This window comes from Terrapene carolina, unplaced genomic scaffold (assembly GCF_002925995.2).
Source record: "Terrapene carolina triunguis isolate 2854851 unplaced genomic scaffold, T_m_triunguis-2.0 Scaffold782, whole genome shotgun sequence".
Taxonomy (NCBI): domain Eukaryota; kingdom Metazoa; phylum Chordata; order Testudines; family Emydidae; genus Terrapene; species Terrapene triunguis.
Window position 1 is genome coordinate 92,276 of NW_020665133.1, and position 22,849 is coordinate 115,124.

General features: G+C 51.1%; 1 protein-coding gene across 2 annotated transcripts in view; it reads right to left on the bottom strand.

Moving 5' to 3' along the window:
* The window catches only part of TCN2 (transcobalamin 2), a 27,754-nt gene extending 10,887 nt beyond the window's left edge, over positions 1-16,867 (bottom strand). The window contains exons 1-2 of one of the 2 annotated variants that reach the window (XM_026660450.1): positions 16,773-16,867; positions 14,297-14,365 (exon numbers count right to left, since the gene is read on the bottom strand). In XM_026660450.1, the coding sequence (XP_026516235.1) occupies positions 14,297-14,363 (67 nt within the window). In that variant the 5' untranslated portion in view covers positions 14,364-14,365; positions 16,773-16,867. Of the gene's footprint in view, positions 1-14,296; positions 14,531-16,772 lie in introns of both variants that reach the window. The other variant, XM_026660449.1, reaches the window with a different exon arrangement.
* Positions 16,868-22,849: the final 5,982 nt, after the last annotated feature.

Consider the following 22,849-nt stretch of genomic DNA (forward strand, 5'->3'; position numbering starts at 1 on the left):
ACCTTACAGTCCATTCATCCAGCCCATACTTCTTTAACTTGGCGGCATTCCAATTAGGTGTGTGCGTGCCGCGTGCACGATCATCGGAAGATTTTTACCCTAGTAACACCCAGTGGGTTGGCTGTGGAGCCCCCTGGAGTGGCACGCTTATGGCGCCGGATATATGTCCCTGCCGACCCAGCGCCCCCTCAGTTCCTTCTTGCCGGCTACTCCGACAGAGGGGAAGGAGGGCAGGTTTGGAATGGATATGAGCAACACATCTCGAAGAACAACAGTTACAAAGGTGAGTAACCGTCTTTTCTTCTTCGAGTGCTTGCTCATATCGATTCCAATTACGTGACTCCCAAGCCTTACCTAGGCAGTGGGGTCGGAGTGAGATATCGCGGAGCGAAGGACCGCTGAACCAAATGCCGCATCATCCCTGGACTGCTGCACTATGGCATAGTGGGAAGCGAAGGTATGTACAGATGACCAAGTCGCTGCCCTACAGATCTCCTGTATGGGTACATGCGCCAGGAAGGCGGAGGACGAAGCTTGAGCCCGAGGGGAGTGGGCGGTCAGGTGTGTAGCTGGGACACCAGCTAAGTCATGGCACGCACGGATACATGATGTAATCCAGGACGAGATGTGCTGAGGGGAGACCATACAGTCTGCCACAGCTACGAACAGCTGGGTCGTCTTCCTAAAAGGTTTCGTTCGCTCGATGTAAAAGGCGAGGGCCCTGCGAACATCTAGGGAGTGCAGCTGTTCTCGTCGAGAAGCGTGCGGCTTCGGATAAAAGACTGGAAGGAAGATGTCTTGGTTGACATGGAAGGCAGACACCACCTTAGGAAGGAAGGTGGGGTGGGGTCGCAGCAGTACCTTGTCCTTGTGGAACACCATATACGGTGGTTCTGATGTGAGTGCCCTGAGCTCAGACACCCGCCTCGCCGAGGTGATAGCTACGAGGAAGGCCGACTTCCAGGAAAGGTACAGGAGCAAGCAGGTCGCCATGGGCTCGAAGGGGGCACCCATGAGCCTGGAGAGGACCAAGTTAAGATCCCACGTAGGGGATGGCTGTCTAATTCGTGGGAACAGGCGCTCCAATCCCCTGAGAAATCTAGTGACCATGGGACTGGAGAAGATAGAACGCCTGTTCTTACCCGGGTGGAACGCTGAAATAGCTGCCAGGTGCACTCTGATGTATGATATCGCCAAGCCCTGCTGTTTTAAGGACAAGAGGTAGTCCAAGATGACAGGAACTGACACCCATAGGGGGGGTCTTATGATTCCGGGCGCACCAGTAAGAAAAACGTTTCCACTTGGCTAAGTATGTGGATCTGGTAGAGGGCTTTCTGCTACCCAAGAGTACCTGCTGAACCAAGTGAGAGCAGCACAGCTCAGATTGATTTAGCCATGCAGCATCCACGCTGTGAGGTGGAGAGATTGTAGGTCGGGATGACAGAACCGTCCGTGGTCTTGAGTGATCAGGTCTGGCCACAGCGGGAGTGGGATGGGAGTGTCCACTGACAGCTCGAGGAGAGTGTTATACCAGTGCTGCCTAGGCCACGCCGGGGCGATCAAAATCAGCCGGGCTCTGTCCCTGCGCAGTTTGAGCAGGACCCTGTGGACTAGCGGGAATGGAGGGAAGGCATAGCACAGGTGAAGCTTCCATTGTATTAGGAAGGCATCCGAGAGAGAACCCGGGGAGCGACCTTGGAGAGTGCAGAACACTGGCATTTCCGATTGTCGCGAGAGGTGAATAGGTCTATCAGGGGAAAGCATCACCTCCAGAAGACAGAATGGATAACATCCGGCCCACTCGTGAGCCAGGAATGATCTGCTGAGGCGGTCCACTAAGGTGTTCTGGACTCCAGGGAGAAACGACGCCACCAGATGGATCGAGTGGGCTATGCAGAATTCCCACAGACGAGTGGCCTCCTGACAGAGAGGGGGCGACCGGGCTCCCCCTTGCTTGTTGATATAAAACATGGCCATTGTGTTGTCTGTGAGGACTGCAACGCAACAGCCTTGAATGCGCTGTCGGAATGCTTGACATGCCAGGCGCACTGCTCTGAGTTCCTGTACGTTGATGTGTAGGGATAACTCTCCTGCCGACCATAGTCCCTGTGTACGGAGATTCCCGAGGTGGGCCCCCCATCCCAGGGATGACGCGTCTGTGACCAGGGAGACGGAGGGCTGTGGGGCATCAAATGGCACCCCTTCGCACACTACCTTGGAGTCCAACCACCAGTCTAGAGAGGCTAATATTCCTGGCGGAATGCTAACCACCGTGTGCAAACTGTCCCGACTTGGTCGGTAAACTGTTGATAGCCAGGCTTGCAGCGGACATAGTCGTAGCCTGGTGTGCCTGGTCACATACATGCAAGATGCCATGTGTCCCAGGAGGCATAGGCATGTTTTCACGGTTGAGGTCAGGAAGGTTTGCAGGCCGCGGTCGATGTTCGCTATGGACTGGAAGCGCGTGTCCGGCAGAAGTGCCCGGGCTAGGCCAGAGTCTAAGACTGCTCCTATGAATTCTATTCTCTGGATTGGTACCAGAGTAGATTTCGCGACGTTGAGCAGTAGGCCTAGTCGATTGAACATGGTCATGGTGGTCTGAACATGAGACTGCACCTGATCTCTGGAGCGACCTCAAATAAGCCAGTCACCGAGATACGGGAACACTTGGATCCGTTGTCGACGAAGGGAAGCAGCTACAACTGCCATCCACTTTGTAAACACCCTGGGGGCCATGGAGAGGCCGAAAGGGAGGGGGAAAATCGCTATGTGGAAGTACGCGTCCTTCATGTCGAGGGTGATCCAGTCTCCAGGATCCAGGGAAGGAATAATGGTCCCCAGGGAAACCATGCGGATCTTCAACTTTACCATGAATTTGTTGAGTACGCGCAGGTCCAGAATGGGCCGTAGCCCCCCTTTTGCCTTGGGGATTAGGAAGTAACGGGAGTAAAACCCCCTGCCCCGCAGTTCTCTTGGAACCTCTTCTATCGCTCCGATAGCCAGGAGCGACTGCACCTCCTGTAGAAGGAGTTGCTCGTGAGAGGGGTCCCTGAAGAGGGACGGGGAGGGAGGGTGGGAAGGGGGGGGACAAAACAAATTGGAATCGGTATCCACTTTCTACCATGCATAGGACCCAGTGGTCTGATGTTATGTGGGACCACGCAGGGAGGAAATAGGAGAGGCGGTTGGTGAAGGGTGGAAAAGGATCCTGTAAGGAGACTGGTGCTCCGCCCTCAGGCGCACCTTCAAAAATTTTGCTTGGGCCCCGCCGATGGTTTGGGGGGGCCCTGATTCTGGCCCGTCTGAGGGCCAGATTGTCTCCTCCTACCACCCTGGCCACGTCTTCTCAAGAAGTCCTGCCTTGGCCGAGGGGAAGGGTAGAATCTCTGGGGCTGCGGCCTGAAGGGCCTTCTCTGTGTTACCGGCGTATGCATGCCCAGTGAATGCATGATGGCCGGTTGTCCTTCAAACTCTGCAGCCTTGAGTCTGTCTTTTCAGAGAACAGACCCTGGCCCTCGAAGGGTAGGTCCTGGAGAGTCTGTTGCAACTCTGGTGGTAATCCAGAGACCTGCAGCCATGAGATACGGCGCATGGCTATGCCCGAGGCCAGGGTCCTAGCCGCCGAGTCCGCTGCGTCCAGAGAGGCTTGTAGGGAGGTTCTGGCCACCTTCCTGCCCTCCTCTACTAGAGCTCCAAACTCTTCTCTGGACTCCTGTGGGACCAACTCTTTGAATTTGGACATAGATACCCACAAATTATAGTCATAACGGCTCAGGAGTGCCTGTTGGTTGGCCACCCTGAGCTGTAAGCCTCCCGCTGAGTACACCTTGCGCCCAAACAAGTCTAGGCGCCTAGTGTCCTTTGACTTAGGCGCAGGGGCCTGCTGGCCGTGGTGTTCCTTTTTGTTGACCGAAGCCACGACAAGGGAGCACGGTTGGGTGTGTGTGTAAAGGAACCCGTATTCCTGAGAGGGAACAAAGTACTTCCTTTCCACGCCCTTGGCCATCAGTGGAATAGAGGATGGCGACTGCCAGATTGTCCTGGCAGGGGCCTGTATAGTCCGTATGACGGGGAGGGCCACTCGGGACGGTGTCTCCTCCGACAGAATGTCCACCACCGGGTCCTCTACCTCCACCACTTCCTCCACTTGGAGGTTCATATTGCACGCCACTCTGCGGAGCAGTTCCTGGTGGGCGCGGAGGTCCATAGGGGGAGGACCCGTAACTGTAGTGCCCGCCACCGCCTCGTCCGGCGAGGACGAGGAAGATACCCCTGGGGCTAAAGGACCCTGGCTGAGGTCCTCCTGTGGAGGGTCTTGCTGTTCAAGGTCCATCACGTTAGCAGAGTGGGCCTGCAATGGCACTGGAGCAGTTGCCTCAGCATCCCCCGGCGGGGGGGGGGGCGAGATACCATGGCCTCCGGTACTCGTGGCTCCGAAGGGGCGGAATGAGAGGCCCTCGAAAGAGCCCCTTGGGCTTGATGGTATGCCCAAGGGGTCCAAAAAGACCACTGTGGGGGTTCCTGGCCTGGGTCCTGGACTTCTTCCAACCACGGCCTGCATTGCCCTCACCCTGGTCCTGGGCATGGAAACCACCTTGTGAGCGTGATGATGCAGAAGCGGAGTGGGACGGCCAAGGCGGTGCCATACGGGACGGTGCCGAGTCCCTCGGTGCCGCGCGGTGCCGGGGACCGGTGGCGTGATGTGGAGCTGGCGAATGATGCCTTCGGTCATAGCGGTACCGAGAGCCTGATCTAGATCTCGATGGAGACCTCCGACGAGATCGGCCCCGAGATTTGCTCCGGGACTGGTACCGGGAGCGGCGCCGAGAGTTCAATCGGTACCGGCCGTACGACAATTCAGACCTCTGTGAGCCCGAGTGGCGGCGCGAGTGCGACCGGCACCGAGAACGAGATCGGTGCCGGGACTGTGAGCGGCGCCGAGGCGGGTGCCGGGACCACGATCGGGATCGGGACCAGTGCTGTCCTGCTTCGCTGGGCGACGGCGGTCGCATCAGGGACGGCTTCCCTTTTGACCGGAGTGTCTGCACTGGCGGTGCTGGGGGCTGCTGAAGAACCGGCTCTGTGAGCGCGATCAAGTCCTGCGCTGTTGAGAAGGTCTCTGGTGTAGAAGGCAGTCCCAGCTCAACCACGGTGTGCCCTGGGGAGCTCACAAGCACCGGACTCGACAGCCCTTGCGGTGCTGGAGTCGACGGTGCAGGAGCTGCTACTTGTCCTATGCGCTCCGGCAACGGACGCGGCTCTGGCTGCGGTGCGGGAGGTGCCGGCGGTTGGTGAGCCAACGAGCTGGAAGCGGCCAGCACCTGTTTGGGATGCTTATTCCTTTGACAAGGAGACAGGGACTGGCGCCGTGGTGGTGGAGGCGCCATGGAGGTCTGGCGCGCGTCTTTTGACGAGTCCGAACGCGGTGCCGGACCAGTCGGTGCCGCAGGGGCACTCCGCACCGACGATGACGGTGCCGGGTCCCGCGAAGTGGAAGGGACTGAGCTAAGTGCCGCCTCCATGAGGAACTGCTTCAATCTAAAGTCCCACTCCTTTCTGGTCCTTGGCTTGAAGGCTTTGCAAATGCGGCACTTGTCTGCTTGGTGGAATTCCCCCACACACCTTAGGCAGGAGTCATGGGGGTCTCCCGTCGGCATCGGCCTCAGGCAAGCCAAGCAGGGTTTGAAACCCGGAGACCCCGGCATGGGCTTGTTATATCTTGTTAGATGTTAACCATGTAAACAGAGGGCTCAGGTTGGGGGCAGAAGGGATAGCTCAGTGGTTTGAGCATTGGCCTGCTAAACCCAGGGTTGTGAGTTCAGTCCATTTAGGGATCTGGGGCAAAAATCTGTCTGGGGGATTAGCCCCCCTTTGAGCAGGGGGTTGGACTAGATGACCTCCTGAGGTCCCTTCTAACCCTGATATTCTATGGTTCCATAATCTATTGATTCAGAGATCAAAAGGGAATATTAGCATTTAGATGAAACCTATATTTCTCTTTAAAGTTTGTAGTAAACAGTCTATGAACTGCTTAATGGATAATTACCTTATGCTGATGAACGCAACTAGTTACCTGTGTATACATAGGAAATAGGTAATTCTATTTCTAAGCAACTATTCTTCACCCAAGGAATATCTGCTGTTAAGAGGCTATCATAACCTGCCAGTGGTCTATAAAAGAATGCTTGGACCCTGATCCTGTTACCTCAGATCTACTTAAGTTTCATCAGGGGAAGTTTGAGTCGCAAGACTGTGGTCTCCAGTTCCATTCTGGATTGCCCTGATGATGGATATTGGTCATTGGACTATAACCTGATGAACTGATTCTGGAACAAACTCTTTGCAACTCAAAAGCTCACCATCTCTACTATAAAACTGACCTAAGAACTTCATTCATATCTGTATGTGTAATGATCTTTTAACTTATACTCTCTCTTCTTTTTTAATAAATTTTAGTTTAGTTAAGAAGAATTGGCTGTAAGCAGGTATTTGGGTAAGATCTGAAATATTCATTTACCTGGGGGTAATATGTCTGATCCTTTGGGATTGGTAGAACTTTTTATATGATTAACAAGATTTTCAATAATCCTCATCATATTTGACTTGGCTGTCTGGGTGGGAGCTCAAGGCTGGGTTGCTTTAAGAGAACTGTGTTTTGGCTTCTGGGTAACCAGGAAGGTATTGTAGCTGTTTTGTTGCTGACTTGGTGAATCTAAGTATTAGAATAACCACCAGTTTTGGGGATTGTCTGCCCCATTCTTTGCAGTTTGCCCTAACTGAGCAATCTCAGCATGACCCCCTGGCACCGATAATAATGTTGAACAATTACAGGTATTGAACTAGACTCAGCATTAGAAAGTTTCCACGACACCAAATGGAATTTGCATGGAAACTGGATGGTGCAGAGGGTTGAGAATGAATAGGCTGATGAATTGTCCACATCTAGGTCACTGGTCCAAGTTCATCCCAGGTCAGTCATGACTGATGGCTGCTGCTGCTGCTAGGAAATGAGTTAACGAGGCTTAGGGGGTGGGTGGCTAGGTCTCAGCTGGTGTTATCTGACTCCCTGTCAGTACAGAGGCCAAGGTGATGAAAAGCAAGTCTTTTCCTCCCTCTCAGAGCTGGCCTGCTGGGTGAAGGATGAGTCTGATGGGTGGGATGGCACAGGGAAGCTTGCCCGTGCCGAACTGGTTCTGTGGAGGGGGAGAGGTCTCCAGCATAGCAGAATTCATCAGTCTGGTTTTGCAGCATTTGTGGAAGTGGCACTCCATCCTGTGGCTGCCAGTTCCCATGCACAGCCTGCTCTTCATCCACTCTTCCCCTCCCATTGCTGCACGGTCATGTTATGGCACTACTGGGGGGAAGGAAAGAGGAGGGGGGACATCTGCAGAGGGGAACCATCTCCTTGGCCCCCGCTGTAAGCAGCCAAAGACATTTCTAGCTTCATCCCAACCCAGAGACAGGCTTGATTACAGCAGAGAGGTACAAAAGACCAGGGAGTGAAAGAGCCAGGAGCCAACAATTCTCGGTGTTGGAGCGATGCCAGGCCTGATGCCTGGCATCTCACAATGGAGCTGTGGGGGCATGGGGAAATATGAGCCCTAGCAGCTCTGGCTGGAAAATTCCAGCCCAGCATCTTCTCCAGCCCCAGACATGCTGCAGAGGGAGATCAGAGGATGAAATCAGTTACCTCCAGGCCACACGTATGATGTGGTTGCACAAATGGCCAAATAATTAACACCCTACTTAAAAGTTGCACATAACTATAGCTCTGGAATCTCCCATTGTTGTATGCATTGTTGGTCCCAGGATATTAGAGAGACAAGGTGGGCAAGGTACAGGAACAGCAGAAGCTTTCTAAAAGTGGGTGGCCCACTGGCGCCCAAACCATGGCCTTGTCCCCCACGCTGCCCCTTCCCTCTGAGGCCCTGCTCCCATGCTGTCCCTTCTCCCGGAGCACCCACCCTCGCGCTGCCCATTCCCCTGAATCCCCGGCCCCGCGCTCCCCATTCCCCCAAGGCCCCGCTCCCACACTGCCTCTTGCCCCCAAGCCGCCCCCGCTCGCTCCTCTCTGCCCCCTCCCCCTTTTAAAAGTGATGGGGCCACAGTGTGTGTGCGCCCCCCACGCCCCCCAGCATAAGTAGTTAGCACATATTTCATGACAGTGGCCTGTTAACACTTCTGCAGTCACAGGACAAAAGAGCAGGGGTTAGCGGGTTAAGGCTGTTATAATAAGCCATAAATCCAATGTCTCTGATCAATCCATGATTTTTAGGCCATGTCTACACAGCGGCACACCTCTACGGATGCAGCCGCGCTGCTGTAAGATCGCTCCTGTAGCCACTCTATGCCGATGGGAGAGAACGCTGCTGCTGACATTACAAAACCACCTAAACGAGTGGTGGTAGCAGGGCCGTCCTTAGGATTTATGGGGCCCTATGCAGTATTATTAAGCTGGTGCCCCTATGCCCGACGGCAGCCCAGGCTCGCAGCCTGGGAGGGGGAGGGATGAGGAAGCAGAGGATATCGAGCCGCCTGGCCCACCTCACGGCGGCAGAGTCACAGTTCCCCGCAGAGACCCCCATACCCTCTCCCTCACACAGAATGTGCAGAGCCAGCGCATTAGGCTCTGTGAATACGGCCCCTGCCTAAGGACACTGCAGCGCGTGCTGGGTGTGCGGGAGCCGACCCGCTCTTACCTGCTGTCATGGGCGGTGGGTGAAGCTGCCACTTGAGGAGGCTAGCTCCCCAGGCCGCCTCTGCCTGTGGCCCCGCCCATACTCCACTCCTGCTTTGCCCCAGGCCCTGCCCCACTCTGCCCAGGCCCCGCCCTCTCCCCACTGTCTCCCTCCTCTCTTCACTCCCGCTCCCCCTTCTCTGCTCACTCCCTTCCAGTCAAATCCCTGAACCCAAATGAAGCAAATGACATTGAAAAACCACTCTTCTGCAATTTCTTTCTAAAGAAAATGGAGCATGTTTTCTACTGCATGCCAGATGGTGAAGACTGGACATGCAGAAGATACCTAATTAAAAACACTAAACTTGGGAATAAAATATGTCAGTCACAGGTTTTTTGATATACCCTGAAGTTTGTCAAAGATTTATTTGCAAAAACTTTGTAGTAAGGGCAAGTCAGCTGTCCTGCTGAATGCAACATTAAATATTATGGAATATATGATGCAGCTCTTCTCTGTTTTACATTTTCTTAATCAGTATTTCTAAGCTGATTTTAAATGTACTCCTAAGCCTTCATAAAGTAATCATTCCAGATTACTACATATTTAACTCACTGAAACAAAGACATTATTTTAAATTAATCAGTCAAAGAGGTTTAGTGTGTTCATAACAATGTTCATTGCTTTTAGAAAAAGGGAACACTAATTTACTTTGTGTGATCTCCATAACAATAGACGTGTTTATGAAATTTCACCCCCGATGGCGTGGCTGATGTGAGTGATATGATGTGACACCATCATAGGACCTACTCACATCAGCCACACCATCAGGGGCTCATTCACCTGCACATCTACCAGTGTGATATATGCCATCATGTGCCAGCAATGCCCCTCTGCCATGTACATAGGCAAAACCGGACAGTCTCTACGCAAAAGAATAAATGGACACAAATCTGATATCAGGAATCATAACATTCAAAAACCAGTAGGAAAACACTTCAACCTCTCTGGTCACTCAGTAATAGACTTAAAGGTGGCAATTTTGCAACAGAAAAGCTTCAATAAACAGACTCCAACGAGAAACTGCTGAACTGGAATTAATTTGCAAACTAGATACCATTAACTTGGTCTTGAATAGAGACTGGGAGTGGCTGGGTCATTACACAAATTGAATCTATTTCCCCATGTTAAGTATCCTCATACCTTCTTGTCAACTGTCTGAAATGGGCTATCTTGATTATCACTACAAAAGTTTTTTTTCTCCTGCTGATAATAGCTCATCTTAATTAATTAGCCTCTTAGAGTTGGTATGGCAACTTCCACCTTTTCATATTCTCTGTATCTATATACACCTCTACCTCGATATAACACTGTCCTTGGGAGCCAAAAAATCTTACCACATTATAGGTGAAACCGCGTTATATCGAACTTGCTTTGATCCACAGGAGTGCGCAGCCCCTCCCGGAGCACTGCTTTACCGCGTTGTATCAGAATTCGTGTTATATCGGGTTGCATTATATCAGGGTAGAGGTGTATAACTTCATACTATATGTTCCATTCTCTTTTTGAAGTGGGCTGTGGCCCATGAAAGCTTATGCTCAAATAAATGTGTTAGTCTCTAAGGTGCCACAAGTACTCCTGCTCTTTTTGCGGATACAGACTAACACGGCTGCTACTCTGAAACCTTTCACTTTTAAGTTACTAGATCCCCTCCAGAGGAAGACTCACCAGGCTGCAGCAGCTAGCTGTGGGAGCCTGCCTGTGGGAGCCTGCAGGAAGGGTCAGAACAGGGATAGGAAGAGGTGGAAGGGTGGACACTAAGACCCAGTGGTGCCCCAAATTTTTGGGTGCCCTATGCAGCCACGTTTGCTGCATATGCTTAAGGATGGCCCTGGGTGGTAGCTGTGTCAGCAGGAGAAACCCTCCTGTCAGCATAGCGCTGCCTACACCAGGAGTTAGGTTGGTGCACCAGTGTCGCTCAGGGTGTGGATTTTCGTAGTTATACCAACACTCATTTGCAGCATAGACCAGGGCTAAACTTTCATGTAAATGTAACCCAGGCTCACACAATGGGGCACTCTGTAGTGGCGGAACCACAGAGAGATTTAAGAGCCTGCGACAGCAATCATACTCAGAGATCTGGGTTTAGCTCAGGCAAGAGGCAGGCATGCCTCTAGCTCTAGAGGGTGCTGGTTCAGTCCCTGTTAACACTAACTCACTAGGGGTTGGGTTTTTTACATAAAAATTTTAAGAGCATAGTCCTTAGGCTGGAATCCAACATTCTGGGTTCAAACTTTTCAAATTCAGAATTGTGCCCTTACCTTAAATTTGAGGCCAAACTCATGGATGGCCTGGAAGGGACAGAGCACAGACGCCTGGTGCTTTATACAGTCTATGTTAAATCTTATTTAGTAAGCCAGCCTCACTAACAGCCTCACTAACACCTCCTGCAGGTGCTGGAGGCTAACATGAGAGGGAAGGAAACAATGGCCTACCGACAGGGCAACTGGATCCAAATTGGTTGTCCCCCTCTGGTCTGGGTTGGGAAGGTCAGTTGCTTTGGTTTCAGCAGGGCTGGAAGGTGCTTTGGGGGAGAACAAGAAGATATGATCCCTAATAAAGGAAGGCAGCAGCAGCTCTGGCTGCACACGGGGCTTTCCTGGGACACACAGCTGAGATGGACAACGCTTTCTGTGCTATTTCACATTCTTCAGGGGTCTCCAGCAACGCCTTGGAACTAAAGCTTTGGGCCTGCTTGACACAGATTCCTGCAATATCCATCTAGGGGAGCCTTATTTCTCTAGTGCCTCTCTCCAGTAGCAGGAGAGAGAGGAGTCTTATTTTAGACAGCCTGATTTGAGCCTTGGAAAGCAGGAAGCAGGGTTCCTCCCAGAGAGATTCTGACCTTGGGGCAGCAGGGAGAGAAGCCGTCAGTCATGGCCCATGTACAATTAAAAGAATAACTGAAGAGCTGAATGCACCCAAGGAATGTGCCTGCTACGTGACCTCACGGGTATGAAACTAGCATGATACTAATCTAGAGGACTGTATGACTGAGGGGACCGGGAAGGAGATATGGAGTCTTTTGACTCTAAGCCACCCGTTGGAATCTGGTCCCAAGTGAGCAATGACAAAGTTGGTTCTATCTGGCTAGGGGTCTGCATGAAATATATTGGGAGTCTTGGACAACTCTGTAGGGGACAAGTGTCCTCACCACCAGGGGGGCATCATAACTGGCACTACTAGGCACCCTGGCTGGCACTCTCAGCTGAGGGGCCAAGGATCAAAAAGACATGGACATAGGCGCCAACTTTCTCCCCGACTCCACCCCATCCCCGCCCCTGGCCCTGCCCCCATTCCAACCCCATCCCCAAAGTCCCTGCCCTAACTCCGCCCCCTCCTTGCCCCTATTGGATCCCTTCCCCAAATCCCCGCCCTGCTCTTCCCCCAGCGTGCCGCATTTCCCCTTCTCCCCCCTCCCTCCCTGCCCCACGAATCAGCTGTGTTGCGGTGCAAGCGCTGGATGGGAGGAGAAGCAGGAAGTGGCGGCAGGCTCACGGAGGAGGAGGTGAGCTGGAGCAGGGGGGCGGGGCGGGGCCACAGGGAGCTGCCGGTGGGTGCAGAGCACCCACCAATTTTTTTCCATGGGTGCTTCAGCCCCGGAGCACCCACGGAGTCGGCGCCTATGCACATGGAGACCAAAGGTGAAACCCTGGCCCCTGTTCAGTAATAAAACCCACAATGACTTCAGTGGGGCCAGGCTTTCACCCTACATTCCACTAGAGGAAGGAGGTCCCTCCAGGTCAGGATTTAGGCACTGGGAAGGGGGAGACATCCATTGCCGCTGCCCATGCTGTGTCTGCTCTGGGCACAGATAGGCTCCAGGGACCTCAGAGCATTAAATTAACTTTAAAAAAACATAGGGTGTGGGGAAGGAGGAGAGGGACATAAAGCAGTGCACTGGTCTCTCCCAATTCAACAGAAGCTGTTTGCTCACACCAAGGGCAGAGCTTGCTCCCACATGTGGCCTAACGTTAGCTATAAAATGCCCTGCACTCCAGTGAAAAAAGGAATGCAACACTAAGGGCTTGGCTACACTTGCGAGTTACAGCGCAATAAAGGAGCCCCGGGCGCACTAGCTCACTACCTGTCCACACTGGCAAGGCACGTAGAGCGCTCTGACTCCGTGGCTACAGCGCTGCTGGTTCTCCACCTCGGCGAGAGGAATAACGTTTGCTGCGCCTTAGCTACAACGCCCAGGCGTCAGTGTGAACGAGGTGTTGCATTACTGCACTCTGATCGGCCTCCGGAAATGTCCCATAATCCCCTTAAGTCAAGTGGCCACTCTTGTCATTGTTCTGAACTCTGTAGGAATGCGGAAATGCCCTTTCAAAGCTCTGTTTCTGACAGCCAACATGCAAGCCATTACTGTGGAATGCTGTGTGTGAGAGAGAGGGGCGGGGGAGGCAGGGGGGGTCTGCTGCTGTCTGAACTTACCAGACAGCATGCTGACGTGCTCTCTCCCCCCCACATACACACAACACACTCCCTGTCACACTCCCCCCCCCCCATTTGAAAAGCACTTTGCAGCCACTTGCATGCTGGGATAGTTGCCCATAACGCACCACTCCCAATGCCGCTGCAAGTGTTGCAAATGTGGCCACGCCAGTGCGCTTGAAGCTGTCAGTGTGGACAGACTGCAGCGCTTTCCCTAGTGCGCTGTATGAAGGCTGGTTTAACTCAAAGCGCTCTACATCTGCAAGTGTAGCCATGCCCTGAGCTTATCGTCTGCACTTTTTTTATCCAGGGCCGTACACGGTGCCCATTGCCATGATATCTGAGGACCTTTCACCTCCTACAGCTCAGAGGAAAACCGTCATCACTCCAGGAAACGGAGAGGAAATAAAAACCAAGTGAGCCAGACACAAGCACCAAAGAGAAACTACTTGGAAGAGAAGCTGAAACAAGTATATGCATTACTCCCCCAGTGACTGCAGACATGCAGGAATCTAGTGCTGCTCACGGGCAGACCGGGGTTCTGTCAGGGAGTTCAAGCTCGTTCTTAGCCAAGAGAAAAACGCCTAGCATTTATACAATGCTTTCCATCATGAAGAATCCCAGAAGATGCAAATCATGCCACCCACTAGTGAAAAACAGCCACCTCTGGAGAGGAAGACAGCATCTGTTTCCTAGCATACAGCAAAGCTACACAACAGTTTAAAGCAGGAAGTGATGAATCCTGGCATAAAACCACAAGGGGATTTGGTCAGGAGGATATCAGGGCTAACACCCTTGATCTCAACAAAACCGCCTGGACTCTTTAATGCTCAAGAACAGTCAGGAGCTCTGTTATGTCTTGTGACATATGTTCAGCAGCACAAGAACTTCCTAGCATTGCTTCAGTACTGACTTACAAGGAAGAGCACCCCCTACTGCAGCACCAATACTGAGCTGTGGCTTATTTTTAATGGGAAGAAGAGAGGTGCTTCCATCTACCCTGGTCGGGGTCTGCATGTGTTAATCGATGCATGCATGGAGCGGAAGTGGGGAGAAGCAGCGAGTTGCCTTTAAAAGTCTCTCATGGTACAGGAAGAATGTGTGTAGAAAGCTTCTGTACTCACCACAGAGCTGGACTGGGAGGGCCAAGACATGGAGGACAAGAAGGAGCTGCAACATCCTGGGCTCCATATCTGCAGTAGGAGGGAAGGCAGTGGGGAGAGGTGATCAGAGCCCTGGCAGGGAGACCACACACTGATCTGCAGAGCCTGGCGACTGCAGTGCTGAGCCAATTCCTTTGAAGTCACTGATTAAACCAGGGAAGTGTCGCAACAGGATCTTCTGCTCGGGTTCAGGGGCTAAGTCAGCAGAAAGAGAAAGGACTTTGGCTGAGTGTGAAATGAAGAGAAACCCAGAGAGCCAAAGCTGCAAGGAGCTAGGAGCAGAGATAAGGAGGCGCAACTGCTTTTCTTTCCTGCTTCTTTTTGCGCTCTCCTGGTCATCCGCCCTAAGGGGCAGTCTCCTGTCCTCATACAGATAGTATGTTGGACATCTTAACCAGGCGGGCTGGGGCTTTCAGCCCCTTCTCCTGGGCAAACAACAGCAGAACAACGCAGGGTCGGACAGCCCTGACAAGCGAGTCAGTTTCACACTGGTGTAACTTCACTAACTTCACGGGAGCTACTCCTGATTTACACAAGTGTGAGGGGAGAGTCCAGCCTACTGAATGCCTGTGAACTGCTAGAGAAGCTCTTGGTGCTGGGTATGAGGGACGTGGAGCTGGGGAGAGGGAAAGAGCTACTCAAACCATTTCCATGTCCCGGAGCTAGGAAACTACTGCATCCCAGGGATGCCCTCCCCCAGCTCTGAATGGGCTAGGACAGACACCTGGAAATAGCATCAGGAACTAGCAAAAATGGCTGGATCATTCATGGCCACCAATAGCACTGGGGTTATGCACATGCTAAGGGAATATGTAGGGACAGTGGGCTGAATCCTGGCCTCAGTTATGGGATAGAAGTCCAGGGAGCATCTCCGGGTCAGGTGTAACTGACTGCAGCCTTTGGCTCACTATTTAGTTATTAACCCAATGTGATGAAGTGGGGGGTTTTCTTGTTTTTTTCTTGTTTTCGGTGGGGTTTCAATGGTTTGCATGCAGAGGGGGTGGGACTCAGTTTCCCTGGGTGTTACTGGTTTAATGAGGGGAGGGGAGAGGGAGTTTGTTGTTACAGAGGACTGGAGAGGGAACTTGGGACCCCAGCCAATGGCCTGGAGGATGGATACCCCAGCGACCGGTGACCTGAGACCCCGACCCGGAGACCCAGCTCAGGAGTTGCAGCCGGTTCTGGCCAGTGGGAGAACAATGGGCTGCAGAGTGAGAACCCAGTGACCTAACCAGCCGGTTCCAGCCAGAGCACAGAAGAGAGTAGAGGAGGCCCCAATTTACGACCCTGTTTACCTGGAGAGAAGACAATGGACAGAGGCGGGGCTTGGGGCCGGGGATCTCAGATGCCCAGCTGGGAAGCAGGGGGGCTCTGGGCTGGAGAGGGGGAGACTGGGATGTGCTGGGCTGAGGGAGGCCAGGCCTGAGGCCCTGAGAGTTTCGTGCTGTGTTCAACTCTCAATAAACCCTCCTGTTTTACGCTGGTTGGGAGTCACTCCAGTCTAGAGAACAGGGTTGCATCAACCCCTTCGGGGGGTGGAGGTCCCGGGGGTCCAGAGCGAGGGGACTCCCTGAGGGGGCCCACGGTGAGAAAAAGGTGTGCTAAGGCTCAGAGAGGTGCGGCTCCAGGAGGTGGTGGGGCTTAACCCTGAGTGAGAGTGGACCCCCGAGAAGGGCTGTCGCACTGATAGGGGCACCCCCCCACGGACCGCACGGGGCCAAGAGTGGGCATGATCTGTGAGTCCGTGACACCCAATAAACCTGAAGTTCAGCCCCACTGACTGTGGATCTCCCGGGTAGCGTTAAACCCAATCTCTACCCAGCTGCACACCCTCTCTGGCCCTTCTGAACACTAGCCATTCCTCTCACTGGCCTCAGAGCTCATCAGCTGCTGGCAGCTCCGGCAGGCGTGATGGACACAGAAGGCTCCTTTTGCTGTCCTCACATCTAGACCCCTAAATAAAGCAGCAGCACAGATTGTGCAGACACAGCATGTTCCAGAGCACCAGAGCTACGGAACTGCAAACGCTCATAACAGTCAGGCCAGGACAGTATTCAGCAAGTGACGAGGAACCAGAAGACGTGCTAAATGTGTAACAAAGCATGTGCACTGCAAACACCAGCCCAGAGCAGACCGGTGGTCTTTAGGACCCAGAGAGGGACGGAAATCTGCCTGTCTTGCTCGTAAACAAAACGAGCAGGGGGCAAAAGTTACACCTGATAATCGGATCTCCCCTGAAAATCCTGGGCTGCCTGGAGCTCAGACCAAAGCCCGGAGCTAGTCTGCTAGCCTGAGCGGCTCTACAACTAGTCGCAATAATACAGCAGTTCCCATTGGCGTCTGGGGGTCTTTCTGCCCCGGAATGCTTCAGTCTTAGGCTTTCGGACAGGGGGTCCCCAACTAGCTGTTATAAAAGGGGGCTGGCTGGCGCCCTTACCCTGGTTCCTTGCTCTGTTGACTGGCTGCAGCACAGAGCTCCCGGAGGCAGAACGAAGGCTGGCCAAGGCATTGTTTCTCACTCTTGTGTTTCTGTTGTGGTCATGTGACCTCTCCTCCGCTAGTTCGACTGCTGAAGTCAGCTGTTTGCTTCGGGAAGCACAGAGCGAATACAGCTCAGGGCAGCAGCAGTTCTGGGATGGAAAACTGGGGGCAAGGACCTAATCAAAGCCCCGAATGGGTCAACGCATTGGGTTGGATTATTAATAAAATCAAAGGAAAAAGATTCAAAATAGCCGGAGTTCTAGTCCTGGGTTTAGATTAAGTCTGTTCCCAGATCATTTAGAACTTCACCTAGAATTTAAAAGAAATAACTTCCCCATCAGATCAGACCCGAAATTCAGAGTCAGTAGGGCCATAACTGCTCAAGTATGTACCCTACTCTAACTCCACTTGAAACCCCGTTTAAGAATTCCCCACACAAGAAAACTCCACTAGGACAATGTCAGGGCTGTAAAGCAAAACGTTCAAAAGCCAGGAAGTGTCAAAGCCCAGGGTGGATGTGCAACCTTAACTCTGCCCCCTTGTGTGTGTGCGCATCACAACACGGCCTGTCATTCCGTGACCACAGACAGCTATTTCTGGGCTCATTCAGGACTTATTCCTACAAGGTGCTGATCACCCTCAGCTCCCACTGACTTCAATGGGGAGCTGAGGCACTCAGCATCTTGAAAGACGGCACACTCAGTGACTAGATTGGACCAGCGCAGAGTGAATGGGGCAGCCATGCTTATTTTTATCCTTTAACGATTGGGCACCTGCCCCACTCACTGCCCACTCTCCAACCTGCACAGACAGCCCAGGTGTGTTCTGTTAGGGTACGTCTACACCAAGTCTCAGAGCCTGGGTCAACTGTTGGGCTCAGGCAGTGAGTCTAAAAATAGCAGGGTAGATCTTTGGGAGCTGGAGTTTGGGTTCTGAGAGCCACCCCTCTTGTGGGGTTTCAGAGCCTGGCCTCCAGCCCAAGCCTGAATGTCAACACTGCAATTTTTAGCCCTGCAGCCCACACCAGCTGACCCGGGCCAGCCATGGCTGTGTCGTGGGTCCTTTATTGCAGTGTAGAGGTACTCTTAGTTCACCATCTTCAATGGATTTACACAGAGCTATAGGGAGAGGAAAGAAATAACTGAGGAGCTCAAACAAACATATCATAGATGGGTTCTTCTTCAGCTGTCAAGGACAGAGACTTGCTGTCAGGGATCTGAAAGAGGCCAAAAGCCCCACCATACACTTGGACTGAGCAAGTGGTCAGTGAAGATGATCAAGGAAACCTCTTCCCAGCTCTGCCCAGGACTTGCTGTGTGACTTGGGCAAATCATTTCATCTCTCCCTGCCTCCATTTCCTCACCCACCCTTTGGTAGGGGTCATGACATCCATTTTTACAGGTGGCTGTAAAAGGTCGTGTTAAACCAGGCGATTAATAAAAACTTATTTAAATGTGTCAATATGAATGTGTCCCCCTTCATACTCGTGGTAGTAAAAGATGGTACCAGTAACAGACATGTCTACACAGACGGCTCTGTTAAAGAAAATATATTACACCCCTGGGGAAGTTGGGAGCTTTGGCAGGGTGAACCCTCTTTTTCAAGTGGCCAGAAAGCGTAGTAAAACTTTAAATAGAAGACAGGTAACAGCTTGGCTTTCAGACCAGGATGCTTACACTTTACACAAACCGGCTCGAATATGTTTTAAAAGAAACAAGACAATTGATTCAGATGTGGATGCGCAATGGCAGGCAGATTTGGTGGATATGCACCGGTTCTCCAAACACAACAGCGGTTTTAAGTACATCTTAACAGTGATAGACATTCTATCCAAATATGCATGGGCCTTAGGCCTAAAAGACAAGTCGAGTGGTGAGGTATCCAAGGCCTTTAAAGCTATTTTCAGTGAAGGTTGCGTGCCTCAAAAATTACAAACCGATCGGGGGAAAGAATTTTTAAACAAACCTTTAAGCAGATTTTTAAAGCGGTATGGAGTTCACCATTTTGTTACTAATAATGAAGTCAAAGCAGGGGCTGTGGAGCGATTTAACAGAACTCTAAAAAACTAGGATGTGGAGATACTTCACAGCCCATAACACCTTTCGCTACATTGACGGGTTACCTGACTTTATAAAGAGTTACAACCAGAGCTTTCACAGAACTATACGTACCAGACTCACTGATGTTAACCCTTCAAATTCTCTGAAGGTATGGAAAACGGTTTACGGAGATGGTTTTAAAATAAAACTGGTTGTTGCCCCTTTTAGAAAAGTCTCACGTGGTCACCTATCTAAAACCAAAGACACTTTTGAAAAAGGTTATGAACAGACGTTTACCGATGAGATATTCATAGTGGATGAAGCCTTAACCAGGGGCCAGAGACCTGTATACCGATTAAAAGATTACGAGGGTGAGGCAGTTACTGGATCTTTTTACCCTGAAACGAGACAGGATTTACAGGATTGAAAAAGTTCTAGCGGAGAAAGGAAAAGGGAGAAAAAAGCAGCTACTGGTGAAATGGTTGGGGTGGCCCGATAAGTTTAACAGCTGGGTGGAAGCTTCTCAACTCTGTGACATTTAGACATGAACAAAAACAACAACAAAAAAGATTCCTCCTGCAAAGACAGACAGAGAGAGAGAGACAGAGAGAGAGACAGAGAGATGGATGAGCGATGGCCGGTTTTACATTACTTTGCCCAGCAATGCCAGCTCTGCAGTTTTTCCCCAAAACACCAGCTCGAACTTTACAATACAGCTAATTAAGCCCTTGGATCTCCTGGGTGCCTGGGAGGTGGGGTTAGTGAAAATACAATATTCACCCAGCTGGAATACTATCAACGAAGACACCCCTTTCGAAATCACCTTTGGAGATATGACATGGAATTTCATCCTACGACAAGGTTATTACTCGACCATACCCGAATTACTGGATCATATGAACAGCACCGTGGCTAGTCATCCCGGACTGCCTGAGGTGGTCATGAACTATGACCCTGTGGGTGGAAAAGTTAGACTTAAATCTACTGATTTTATGTATATGTTTTCTACCGGCGGGGAGCTAGCTAACATTCTGGGTTTGGGCCCCAAACGCAACATCCAAAAATTCCCCTTCTCGGCAGACATCACAGGGGGTTTTAACTCCTTGTATCTGTACACGGATATCGTAGAACACCAGTTTGTGGGGGACTTTTCTGTTCCCCTGTTACGCTGCGTCCCTGTCCGAGGAAGGAACAACGATTTGTTACCATCACCTACGATAAACCTCATTATGTCCCTGTTAGTAAACACCACATTGACACCATCACCATTGAAATAAAGACAGATCAGAACAGATGCGTCTCATTTCACTTTGGCAAGGTGATCGTCAAGCTGCATCTGCATCCGCGGAGAGAGCGAGGTTTCTAAAAAGCAAAACACTATTATGGTGATCCTAAAAAATTATGGCAACCCAACCATCTACAGGAACTATTACAAAGCACAGGCTGGATATGCCCTTCCTGGATATCATGGGGCGGGTGGAATATTTCATAGCCTCTTTCGAAAAGCCGTACCACTTTTAAGGAGGGGGCTAGAGATTATTAAACCCCACGTAAAAACCGCTGCTCAAAACATAGCTAAAGATGTGGTATGTCATGTCTCCCGTGCTGTTCTGGAGAAGGTGGGGAATACAGCTTCACAGGAAGGATCGGGGCTGATGTACATTAAAAGGAGGAAGAGAAAGAGAAATATGTCATACCCGCGATGCACAGGTCCCCCGAAACCCTTTAAAAGAAGGGCTTTGACACGGAGGGCCGGCCATAAGCAAAAGTCCAAGAGGAAGCCTGGGCAAAAGAGGAGACACTCTCTGCCTGGTAAAAGAGATATATTTTAATCAACATGGCTTTTGTTCACTGCGGGTCTGAAGAGTGCACCAAATCCGAACTAGACTTGTTCCAAATAGCCCCTACGCAGACCAGCATCGAGAAAAGCATCTACATCGAGGTGCCGCCTCTATCGGCCATTACGGAGTCTGTCCCCATTGACTTTTTTATAGCAGGGAATGGCATTATATGGATTTAAACAACATGCTGCTGTACCTGTGTTGCAAGATTGTGGAGACTGAACTGAACTCGCCAAGGACGCCGAGGTGGGTCTGGTGAATTACCCCATGGCCTCTATTTTCAGTCAGTTGGATGTTACGCTGGGAGACCGCCTCGTAAGCCAAAGCAACAACTGTTACCCTTACAGGGCCTTTATAGAATCGGTGCTCAATTACAGCAACAACACCCTCGCCACGCAATTTTCCGCCGGCCTGTTTTACAAAGACACTGCCGGACAACACAAAGAAACGGAGTTGGATGGATGGAATCTTGGGTTTGTGAGGCGTACAAAGCTGACGGCCCAGAGCAGAACGGTAGAGCTGCTGGGCCATCTACACAGCAACCTGTTTTTTCAAGAAAAACTTTTGTTGAACAGAGTGGATGTGAAAATTAAACTGACGCACAGTAAAGACGCTTTCTGTTTAATGGGCAGTGCGGCTGAAGGCTTTAAACTGCGCATTGTATCAGCGTTCCTTTTTGTGAAGAAAGTACAGGTGGTCCCAAGTGTCTGTCTGGGGCACGTGGAGGCCCTGCTTACTGCTAATGCTAAATACCCCGTGGACCGTGTGGGAATGAAAGTGTTTAGCATCCTCGCGGGCAGCAGGGTCAGTAACCAGGAGAACCTGTTCTTGGGACAAGTATCAGAGGGGTAACCGTGTTAGTCTGGGTCTGTAAAAAGTTCATCTGTTAGTCTTAAAGGTGCCACAGGACTCTGTTGTTCTTGGGACAGTTACCCAAAATGCTTGTCCTAGGGTTTGTGGATAATGATGCCTTTAGCGGAAGTTACGCTAAAAATCCCTTTCATTTTAAACATTACAATATTAATTTTGTGGCCTTGTATGTGGATGGTGAACAGATACTGACCAAGCCTCTGCAACCGGACTTCGAGGCAGGACGCTGCGTGAGAGAATACATGAATCTGGTACAGATGGCTGATAAACACATGAAAGATCATTCTCTGTTAATCGACCATGAGGAGTTTGCACAGGGTTACACCTTGTTTACCTTTGACCTGTCTCCCGACCAGGAATGCACCAATCGCTATTCACTGATTAAAACCGGGAACCTGAGAGCAGAAATACATTTTGGGAAGGCTTTAACGGTCACCGTCAATATGATTGTGTATGGGGTTTTTGACAATGTCATAGAGATTAATCAGAGGAGAAACGTTCTGTTTGACTATATGTGAACATGGACACCGTGCAACTCTCACGTGTCTTATCAACGGACCCTTACACGAAAAAGAATATCTTAGATGTGTTCCCTTGCGATTGGCTCCCTGGAGGCAAGCTGTCTCAGAGATCCCTAGGTTTGGTGGTGAACACGCATCCACACAACCAACCGGGTGAACACTGGCTCGCCTTGTATCTGGCGGAGCGTAACCATGGAGAGTTTTTTGACTCATATGGGCACCTCCCGAACAGTGTGTTGTTTCCTAAAAGCATTATGAAATTTTTAAACAAAAATGCCACAGACATTGTGTTTCACAATAGACAATTACAAGACCCCTGCTCCGTCGCCTGCGGCTATCACTGCGTGTTTTTCTTACATCATCGTAGCAAGGGTTTATCTTTTGACCAGATTTTAAAATTGTATTCTAACGACTTAGTGCAAAACGACTGGATGGGGATGAATTTTGTAAAAAATAAATTTAAATTCTTGGGCATGCCTAGCCTTGCTCAAAACATGTTTCAACAAGCCCTGACGTGTATCATGCAATGATTTTCATAGCCACGTTACCCAATAAAGCACCCCAGGTGAGGGGTTTAAAGTCGAGCATGTTAGAACTGTTAACCATGCACACAAAAGCCCCTTTATCGTTCCATGAAGAGATATTTTTATCCTGGCCCAGCTTATTTAGCAATACTAATGCATTTTCTTATAACGCTTATTCACGTTATCCAACACCTCCTGAGCAACAGAGTCTGAGGTCTTTGGTGTTTCTGGGGGTTTG